Here is an 11,371-nt window from a genome sequence, read left to right on the forward strand (position 1 = left end):
TTATCTCCCTCTCTAACTTTAAGCATCAGCTCTCAGAGCTGTATCTGTACATAGCCAATCTGTAAATAGAACATCCAACTACCTCATCCCCATATTGGTATTTATCTTTTTGTTCTTTTGCACAACAGTATCTAAATCCAATTTATTTATATAGCCCTTCTTACATCAGCTGATATCTCAAATTGCTGTACAGAAACCCAGCCTAAAACCCCAAAATTCAAGAAATGCAGGTGTAGAAGCACGGTGTCTAGGAAAAACTCCCTAGAAAGGCCAAAACCTAGGAAGAAACCTAGAGAGGAACCAGGCTATGAGGGGTGGCCAGTCCTCTTCTGGCTGTGCCGGGTGGAGATTATAACAGAACATGGCCAAGATGTTCAAATGTTCATAAATGACCAGCATGGTCAAATAATAATAATCACAGTAGTTGTTGAGGGTGCAGCAAGTCAGCACCTTAGGAGTAAATGTCAGTTGGCTTTTCATAGCCGATCATTAAGAGTATCCCTACCGCTCCTGCTATCTCTAGAGAGTTGAAAACAGCAGGTCTGGGAAAGGTAGCACGTCCGGTGAACAGGTCAGGATTCCATAGCCGCAGGCAGAACAGTTAACTGGAGCAGCAGCATGGCCAGGTGGACTGGGGACAGCAAGGAGTCATCATGCCAGGTAATCCTGAGGAATGGTCCTAGGGCTCAGGTCCTCCGAGAGAGAGAAAGAAAGAGAGAGCATACTTAAATTCACAGAGGACACCGGATAAGACAGGATAAGTACTCCAGATTTAATAAACTGAACCTAGCCCCCCGACACAAACTACTGCAGCATAAATACTGGAGGCTGAGACAGTAGTGGTCAGGAGACAAAGTGGCCCCATCCAATGATACCCCCGGACAGGGCCAAACAGGCAGGATATAACCCCACCCACTTTGCCAAAGCACAGCCCCCACACCACTAGAGGGATATCTTAATCCACCAACTTTCCATCCTGAGACAAGGCCAAGTATAGCCCACAAAGATCTCCGCCACGGCACAACCCAAGGGGGGGCGCCAACCCAGACAGGAAGATCACATCAGGGACTCAACCCACTCAAGTGACGCACCCCTCCTAGGGACGGCATGGAAGAGCACCAGTAAGCCAGTGACTCAGCCCCTGTAATAGGGTGAGAGGCAGAGAATCTCAGTGGAGCGAGGGGAACCGGCCTGGCAGAGACAGCAAGGGCGGTTCGTTGCTCCAGAGCCTTTCCGTTCACCTTCACACTCCTGGGCCAGACTACACTCACTCATATGACCCACTGAAGAGACTTAAAGGTTGAGACCGAGTCTACGTCTCTCACATGGGTAGGCAGACCATTCCATAAAAATGGAGCTCAAAATGAGAAAGCCCTGCCTCCAGCTGTTTGCTTCGAAATTCTAGGGACAATTAGGAGGCCTGCGTCTTGTGACCGTAGCTTACGTGTAGGTATGTACGGCAGGACCAAATCGGAAAGATAGGTAGGCGCAAGCCCATGTAATGCTTTGTAGGTTAGCAGTAAAACCTTAATCAGCCCTTGCCTTAACAGGAAGCCAGTGTAGAGAGGCTAGCACTGGAGTATTATGATGAAATTTGTTGGTTCTAGTCAGGATTCTAGCAGCCGTATTTAGCACTAACTGAAGTTTATTTAGTGCTTTATCCGGGTTGCCGGAAAGTAGAGCATTGCAGTAGTCTAACCAAGAAGTAACAAAAGCATGGATTAATTTTTCTGCATAATTTTTGGACAGAAAGTTTCTGATTTTTTGCAATGTTACGTAGATGGAAAAAAGCTGTCCTTGAAACAGTCTTGATATGTTCGTCAAAGGAGAGATCAGGGTCCAGAGTAACGGCGAGGTCCTTCACAGATTTATTTGAGACGACGACAACCATCAAGATTAATTGTCAGATTCAACAGAAGATCTCTTTGTTTCTTGGGACCTAGAACAAGCTTCTCTGTTTTGTCCGAGTTTAAAAGTTGAAAGTTTGCAGCTATCCACTTCCTTATGTCTGAAACACATGCTTCTAGCGAGAGCAATTTTGGGGCTTCACCTTGTTTCATTGAAATGGACAGAGGTGTGTCATCCGCATAGCAGTGAAAGTTAACATTATGTTTTCGAATGACATCCCCAAGAGGTAAAATATATAGTGAAAACAATAGGAAATTTACAGTTGATTTGTCAGAGGACAAACCATTCACAGAGACAAACTGATATCTTTCCGACAGATAAGATCTAAACCAGGCCAGAACTTGTCCGTGTAGACCAATTTGGGTTTCCAATCTCTCCAAAAGAATGTGGTGATCGATGGTATCAAAAGCAGCACTAAGGTCTAGGAGCACGAGGACAGATGCAGAGCCTCCGTCTGATGCCATTAAAATGTAATTTACCACCTTCACAAGTGCAGTCTGTGCTATGTTGTTGTCTAAAACCAGACTGAATAATTATATATTGTATACATATATAGTATACATTGTTTGTCTTCAGGAAGGCAGTGAGTTACTGCGCAACAGCTTTTTCTAACATTTTTGAGAGGAATGGAAGTTACGATATATGCTGATATTTATTCATTTATTTTTTCTTGGTCAAGGTTTGGCTTTTTCAAGAGAGGCTTTATTACTGCCACTTTTAGTGAGTCTGGTACACATCTGGTGGATAGAGAGCCGTTTATTATGTTCAACATAGGAGGGCCAAGCACAGGAAGCCGCTCTTTCAGTAGTTTAGTTGGAATAAGGTCCAGTATGCGGTATGAGGCCATGATTATTTTCATCATTGTGTCAAGTGATATCGTATTAAAACACTTGAGTGACTCTCTTGATCCTAGGTCCTGGCAGAGTTGTGCAGACTCATCACAACTGAGCTTTGGAAGAATACGCAGATTTAAAGAGGAGTCCGTAATTTGCTTTCTAATGATCATGATCTTTTCCTCAAAGAAGTTCATGAATTTATTACTGCTGAAGTGAAAGCCATCCTCTCTTGGGGAATGCTGCTTTTTAGTTAGCTTTGCAGTATCAAAAATAAATTTAGTTTTGTTCTTATTTTCCTCAATTAAGTTGGAAAAATAGGACTATCAAGCAGCAGTAAGGGCTCTTCGATACTGCACGGTACTGTCTTTCCAATTCTGGTCGGAAGACTTCCAGTTTGGTGTGGCGCCATTTACGTTCCAATTTGCTGGAAGCTTGCTTCAGAGCTTGGGTATTTTCTGTATACCAGAGAGCTAGTTTCTTATGACAAATGTTTTTAGGGGTGCAACTGCATCTAGGGTATTGCGCAAGGTTAAATTGAGTTCCTTTAGGTGGTTAACTGGTTTTTGTCCTCTGTCCTTGGGTAGGCAGAGGTAGTCTGGAAGGGCATCAAGGAATCTTTGGGTTGTCTGAGATTTTATAGCACGACTTTTGATGCTCCTTGGTTGGGGTCTGAGCAGATTATTTGTTGCGATTGCAAACGCAATAAAATGGTGGTCTGATAGTCCAGGATTATGAGGAAAAACATTAAGATCCACAACATTTATTCCATGGGACAAAACTAGGTCCAGAGTATGACTGTGACAGTGAGTAGGTCCAGAGACATGTTGGACAAAACCCACTGAGTCGATGATGGTTCCGAAAGCCTTTTGGAGTGGGTCTGTGGACTTTTCCATGTGAATATTAAAATCACCAAAAATTAGAATATTATCTGCTATGACTACAAGGTCCGATAGGAACTCAGTGAGGAACGCTGTATATTTCCCAGGAGGCCTGTAAACAGTAGCTATAAAAAGGGATTGAGTAGGCTGTATAGATTTCATGACTAGAAGCTCAAAAGACAAATGTTTTTTTTTTTGTAAATTGAAATTTGCTATCGTAAATGTTAGCAACACCTCAGGCTTTGCGGGATGCACGGGGGATATGGTCACTAGTGTAACCAGGAGATGAGGCCTCATTTAACACAGTAAATTCATCAGGCTTAAGCCATGTTTCGTTAACAGTTCTAAAAAAATCTATGTCATAATGCTAAATTCATAGTTAATCTATTGTAGTGATTCTAATGTGCAACAGAAGTAATCTTTCTATTTTGTTCATCACTTTCTCAACAGGCATTAAGCCCTTCCAGTGTGATCGCTGTGGGAAAAAGTTCACACGGGCCTACTCCCTGAAGATGCACCGGCTGAAGCACGAAGGTAAACGCTGTTTCCGGTGCCAGATTTGTAGTGCAACATTCACGTCCTTCGGCGAATACAAGCACCACATGAGGGTGTCCCGCCACATAATCCGCAAGCCCCGGATTTACGAGTGCAAAACGTGCGGCGCCATGTTTACCAACTCTGGCAATTTAATTGTACACCTGCGGAGTCTGAACCATGAGGCATCTGAACTAGCAAACTACTTCCAGAGCAGGTGAGGAGTCCCGGGGTGTCGTCCCTTCATTTACTCAGCTTAACGTAACACAGGAAATAAGCAAAAAATACAAATAAATCTCCCATAGTGGCCGTGTTCAGGGAGAAATACTATTTCAAGCTTTTCAGAATTGGTTCATTACACAGGCCCAACTAACTGTTGCACACTAAGCATACTGTAAAATGTACAGTACAACACATCTCAGTCATGCTGAATATGTGGTTCAAAGCAGTATTTGGCCACTTTCCTCTTCCCTATATAGTGGGATATATATATATTTAATGTAGAATAGACTATTACATGAGTTACTATTGTGTATTCTGTTGTCCAATTTCTTAATTGAACCATTCCAATGCTGTTATCTTAGTTGCTAGCCTTTGAGAAACATACAGTATCAAATGATGCGTGCTAGGGTCTTTAAATCCTTTCGTCTTGCTTGCAACAATTTGGATACATTACATAACCTTTTTCTGTCAATGCATTTTGCTTTTCCATATAGGAATTTCACTCCGTTTAATGGCTTTCATTCAAATGTATTGCTCATAGAACTTAAAGTACTTCTACATAAAGCAGACATGGACTCATATATTCTAGACTTTTCCACTTCTTAATCAACTCAAGCCCTCACAGGTTTTTTTAGGGCTCAAATGGGCCACTGACTTTTTAAAATGTTATAGTATAGTATGTCTATGCCTGAGATCATAACACTGTATGGAAAATTCTTTGGCGATCCAGTTTAATTCTCAAAAAACAGATCACAGGCCTCACACAGCCCTCACATAAAAGATCTGTCACTGTATTATTTTTCAAGAAAATGGGCCGATTTCCATCCGTTTTTCAAATTGCTTTCAAACTTACACCATATTTACTGTGTAGTCTACTTTATATAGGAGGTATAGAGACACTTTTATCAACAGCCTTTTCTCGTCTGTTATGTCTCCATGTGGTCCCAGTGATTTCCTCATGCCCGACTACCTGAGCCAAGTGCAGGAGGAGGAGACTCTGGGGCAGTACGAGCTGGTGGAGCACGGCTTCGAAGGCAACAACTCGTCTGTCCAGATGGCGGTCATCTCCCAGGTCTCCTCCACCCAGAATTGCGAGAGCAGCAACTTCCCCCTGGACCCCTTATCCCTGAAGGACGAAAAGGTGTCGGAGGAGCCAAAGACAAACGGCAGTAGCAGCTCCCCGGATGGCTCTGAGGAGGAGACCGCCCATATCAAAGAGCTGGCTTCCATTTCGATTGAGTGACCGTCACCTAATTGTCCCCCCCCCCCCTTTCAATCCAAAGCCTTGACTTTGGAAAGTGCCTGAGATTGCCCTTCTTAACATTCACCTCTAGAATGGGAGGTCTTAACTTTGCTAACAGTGACAAGTAGTTTCTTTCCTCCCTTATTGGATTATTGTTTTTGCATAATGAAGTTCATATGATAGATGCCGTCTTACTTCTTGAGTGCTGTCGCTTTGGGGAAACTTAGTGTTACTAAATATTGTTTGATAATCGAATGCTACATTGGATTTTGTCGTGAACTATGTCAGAGGTGTGTATGCATTCCTTTGTGAGGAGGAGCACAGTACATTTGAAAACTTTTCACACACAAAAAGTTTGAATGTGAAATTGCATCGTAGAGCTCTTTGTCTCTCACTTTCGTTATGAAATGAACTGTAGCTACTACACTTGACTTGTATTGGGTGTTAATGTAGGTGTCTACTGGTGGCTTAGACCCTCAAAGGCATGGCCGCATTTTATTTCATACGCAAAGTCAGTCGTTAAACCATCAAGAGAGACGCACTGCAGCGGCTGCCCTTTCCGATATCTGGAACAGCTAGGCTAAGTTCAAATGTGAAGTTGAAGTGGAGTAAATTTGTCAGACCTATTTCATTAATACTTGTCCCTAACATTTCTTGTGTGGTGGAAGTTTCTATACTGAGGTATTTGTAATATGTCAGCTGTGTGACAAAAAAACGAGTCTCACTATAACAACAATTTGTTAAATGTCAAAAACAATTGTCACCACCGAAGTAGTAGAAGTAATATATCACCACCATAAGTGACGTATTACTAATATGTCAACTTTGGTGACATAACTACTATAGTTTAATGTCACTATTTTGACATATAATGAGACCATGTTGCATTTGGTGGAGAATGTGTTGGTCAATTTACACTGAATGTTTACTTTGGACATGACATTTCAGAAGCTAGTGTCTTGACTGTGGGTGACCATTCTTCGGACTAACGTTGTACTAATCAAGTGGTCAGCACATTTAGAATCTGTAGCTGGGTGCCTTGCTTTTACTGTGAGTTGAGTTGTGTAATTCAATGTATATGGAGCCAGGAGAGGTCTTCAATAACATGGCAAACATGACATTGCTTTGTATCATGAAGTGTGATCGATAGGTATTTTATTCTTCATGGTGTTCTAGGTTCACTTTGCAATTTTCCAGTTTCAAGTACAGGTTACATTTTCAACAGAAATCTTGCCCTAGCTTGGACACCTGTTACTGTACATTGCTTGGACACCTGTTACATTGAGCTATCACTAGTCAGTTGCATATCACCATGCCTTTATAATAAGGTGGTGATACTCCATTGATTTAAATGCTACTGGTATTTCATTTTTCATTGTGTTCCATGCCATTAAGTGTAGTCCTTATCAATTCACTTAATCTTGGTAGTCCTGCAAAAAAACGAAAGGACTTTTGCATGCCAATGAAATGCAAATTAGATTAGAAACTTTTAACATTAGTTGGTATTGAATTCTTGACATCTCAACCAGGAATTTCTGGAATTTGACATTGGAGCAGTAGATCCTAAAAATATTACCAGGAAAATAAGAATTTGATGACAATTAACATGTTGAATCTGTTATCTTGGGTTCAGAGAAGTAACAGTTTGTTTTACTATCATAGAATGGGTGCTCAGATTTGTTTTATGATTATGTATCGTGCCATCCAATCAACCGTTCCTAAAAGATGTGGCATTTAGCCTAACTACCCTATGTCTGGGTAACAATCAAACTCTCCTATTGCACCAAATGTTCCCAATCCCTTTGGGGTTGACGTATCTACCATTTGAATCTATCGTTGCTGTTGACATTATAAAGTAATGAGCTAATCATGCTTGGTTTCCCCATGCTATTGAAACAGGAAATGTCATTTTCGCTCCGATAGACACTATCATACTGTGCGTTGAAAGTATAGCCTTATATTGGCCCTTGCATAGATTCAACCTGCACAATTTAAAATCTTGAGACAATTTCTTTTTTTCTCCCGTTTGAGCATTTTAGCGCTTAAGTAAGCTTGTGTTTTGCCTGTTTGTTTCTGTGTGTATTCATATACCTTTTTAATAAATAAATGCTGCTGTTTTGTTAACTTAAAGTGCCCAAATATTTTTTGTGAACCTAATGTGTGCAATAAATGGACAAGCTGTTTATATTTTGTCTGAATAATGCAAGAAAAGAATGTACTGTTTTTGTGTTGTGTACTTACAATGTGACAATTTAACCTGAAGAAAAATAAGTGAGAATCCACTCATCTGTGAAAATCGTGAACAAAACTTACATTTTGATATTTAAAATGTTAGTATTTTTGCATTTCGCCTAGGATTGTGAAATGCGCGTCCATTTAAAAGTCCTGTGAATCCGAGAACGTGCTTTCTGCTGTTTCCTATTCAATAAGGTCTTCTCGAGGCATTAGACCTCGGCACATATCAGCTTTTTGTTCTTGATTTTACTCCATCAAAAGTTTTTATAGATATTAGCATGTCTTTTCTTTGTTCCCCAGATGTAGCTTCTCTTTTGTGCAATGTTTAAAACATGTATTGATTACATATGCCTTTTTAACGTATACATGATATATACATTACCTGGTTCATATTGTTTGTTGAAAATATGAAAAAAAAACAGTAGCTCTTAGTTATACATGATATATTTTTGTGACTTTTTGTATTATGTTTGCCGTTTCATGAATATGCCATCTTTTGGATATTCTCGTTTAAATGTGAATAAAACAAAATGGTTAAGGAGTGTGGGCCTTTTTGTGTTCACTTTGTCTGCAAACACATCTGTATTGTGTGTGTGTGTGTGTGTGTTTTCTTTATGATGTAGATTAATTTCCAACTTAGTTTGGATGATTGAAAAATATCTATTTGACTTTCATTTAATGGTTTTAAACATCCCCATAATGCAATTCGCATATGATGCAAGAGCAAAAATGTTTGTGGTTTCATAAGCAAGTATTTACTTAGTGTTGAATTTTTTGAACTTTTCCCGTTCTAAACTGATGAAACCACTTTCTACTGCTATACAGTTAATGGATGTTCCCAATTCTGATCTGTGTTTTTTCCTAGTTATATTGTGAAGAGGGGTGTTTTGTATAGTACAAAAAAACCAAAATAAATAAAAACTTGCATCGATTCCCACCCCCTTGGCTAAGTTATTTATTTTTGCGGACATGAAAGGACAACCAATCTGGTATACATCACCTACACAGTCTTCTGACTGGAGCCTATAAATTATTTTTCTTAGCTATATGCCAAAACGATAAAACCCACCAACCTCAAAAACACAATTTTGAATCATTATGCTTTCACACTTGCCTAATGATGGTGTTTGTTTTTCCTGCTCATAACCCTGTTGACTACTGCCTATTGCTATGAAAAGCACTGTAGGCAACAAATTAAGTTCATCAAATGTACTTGTTCTTGATTATTCTGATTAATTGGCATGTACATTTTTTATTTTTCATGGCATTTATCTATTACATACTTAAAGTCTAAGACAATTCTAAGATGCATTATGTGGTTGGTAAATGAAAGGGTTTTGCATGTGTTGTAAAACAACTACACGCCCCTCATATCCAGACTTCTCCCTACAGTTCTGCCGAAGTCTCTGTAATTACTGATGCATGTTTTGATTAAAATGTGGAAAACAACGATACGAAAGATAACCTTCTGTGAAAGTGTGTTTACTTTAAGTAGTGAAAGCCCACAGAGTGATGTCTGGAGCATTAATGGGAGATTTATGATATATGTGAGATGATCCCAACCACCTGCGTATAATTCCGTGTCTCTTTGTTTGTGACTCCGAATTGGTCTTCAAATATAGAGGAATTAGGCCAGCATCAGTGAAGCTTATGTTATCAAAGTCATTAACGTGGATGGATTACCCTATAAACTAGCTCTAAGTATTACAGCTTTTATTACCTTTTAGACTCAAGGAAAGGAAAACTCTGGATCCTCAGAGATCCAATATAACATTTATCACAAGTAATGTCCTTATTAGAAACATATTTATCTTGTAAAAAAAATAATACACAAAATCAGCCTTTCATGAACTAACACTCGCACTTGACTCTTTCTCACCTTAAAATAAATACATTACTTATTTTTCGAAATACAATCTTGAGCCTAAGTTTTTTCGCAAGACCTTCTATGCTGGGTTGAAAGGTGAGACAATAATTTATTAAGAAACCCAGGTTCTTGTAATTGATACCCTTTCTATCGGTTTGACTTTTTCCCCCCCTTTCTAGCTCTGACTTTGCTGATAGCTACTGTATTGAAGAAAAATGCACTTACTATGATGGGGATATACAGTGCCTTGCGAAAGTATTCGGCCCCCTTGAACTTTGCGACCTTTTGCCACATTTCAGGCTTCAAACATAAAGATATAAAACTGTCTTTTTTTGTGAAGAATCAACAACAAGTGGGACACAATCATGAAGTGGAACGACATTTATTGGATATTTCAAACTTTTTTAACAAATCAAAAACTGAAAAATTGGGCGTGCAAAATTATTCAGCCCCTTTACTTTCAGTGCAGCAAACTCTCTCCAGAAGTTCAGTGAGGATCTCTGAATGATCCAATGTTGACCTAAATGACTAATGATGATAAATGCAATCCACCTGTGTGTAATCATGTCTCCGTATAAATGCACCTGCACTGTGATAGTCTCAGAGGTCCGTTAATAGCGCAGAGAGCATCATGAAGAACAAGGAACACACCAGGCAGGTCCGAGATACTGTTGTGAAGAAGTTTAAAGCCGGATTTGGATACAAAATATTTCCCAAGCTTTAAACATCCCAAGGAGCACTGTGCAAGCGATAATATTGAAATGGAAGGAGTATCAGACCACTGCAAATCTACCCAGACCTGGCCGTCCCTCTAAACTTTCAGCTCATACAAGGAGAAGACTGATCAGAGATGCAGCAAAGAGGCCCATGATCACTCTGGATGAACTGCAGAGATCTACAGCTGAGGTGGGAGACTCTGTCCATAGGACAACAATCAGTCGTATATTGCACAAATCTGGCCTTTATGGAAGAGTGGCAAGAAAACCATTTCTTAAAGATATCCATAAAAAGTGTCATTTAAAGTTTGCCACAAGACACCTGGGAGACACACCAAACATGTGGAAGAAGGTGCTCTGGTCAGATGAAACCAAAATTGAACTTTTTGGCAACAATGCAAAACGTTATGTTTGGCGTAAAAGCAACACAGCTCATCACTCTGAACACACCATCCCCACTGTCAAACATGGTGGTGGCAGCATCATGGTTTGGGCCTGCTTTTCTTCAGCAGGGACAGGGAAGATGGTTAAAATTGATGGGAAGATGGATGGAGCCAAATACAGGACCATTCTGGAAGAAAACCTGATGGAGTCTGCAAAAGACCTGAGACTGGGACGGAGATTTGTCTTCCAACAAGACAATGATCCAAAACATAAAGCAAAATCTACAATGGAATGGTTCAAAAATAAACATATCCAGGTGTTAGAATGGCCAAGTCAAAGTCCAGACCTGAATCCAATCGAGAAACTGTGGAAAGAACTGAAAACTGCTGTTCACAAATGCTCTCCATCCAACCTCACTGAGCTCGAGCTGTTTTGCAAGGAGGAATGGGAAAAAATTTCAGTCTCTCGATGTGCAAAACTGATAGAGACATACCCCAAGCGACTTACAGCTGTAATCGCAGCAAAAGGTGGCGCTACAAAGTATTAAC

At 40.1% G+C, this 11,371-nt stretch overlaps 1 protein-coding gene across 3 annotated transcripts in view; it reads left to right on the forward strand.

Moving 5' to 3' along the window:
• The window catches only part of LOC110503772 (zinc finger and BTB domain-containing protein 44), a 29,462-nt gene extending 21,064 nt beyond the window's left edge, over positions 1-8,398 (forward strand). For 2 of the 3 annotated variants that reach the window (XM_036961913.1, XM_021582287.2), the window contains exons 5-6: positions 4,073-4,373; positions 5,327-8,398. In XM_036961913.1, coding sequence (XP_036817808.1) covers positions 4,073-4,373; positions 5,327-5,621 — 596 coding nt within the window. In that variant the 3' untranslated portion in view covers positions 5,622-8,398. The remainder of the gene's footprint in view (positions 1-4,072; positions 4,374-5,326) is intronic. The other variant, XM_036961914.1, reaches the window with a different exon arrangement.
• Positions 8,399-11,371: the final 2,973 nt, after the last annotated feature.

This window comes from Oncorhynchus mykiss, chromosome 24, assembly GCF_013265735.2.
Source record: "Oncorhynchus mykiss isolate Arlee chromosome 24, USDA_OmykA_1.1, whole genome shotgun sequence".
NCBI classification, from domain to species: domain Eukaryota; kingdom Metazoa; phylum Chordata; class Actinopteri; order Salmoniformes; family Salmonidae; genus Oncorhynchus; species Oncorhynchus mykiss.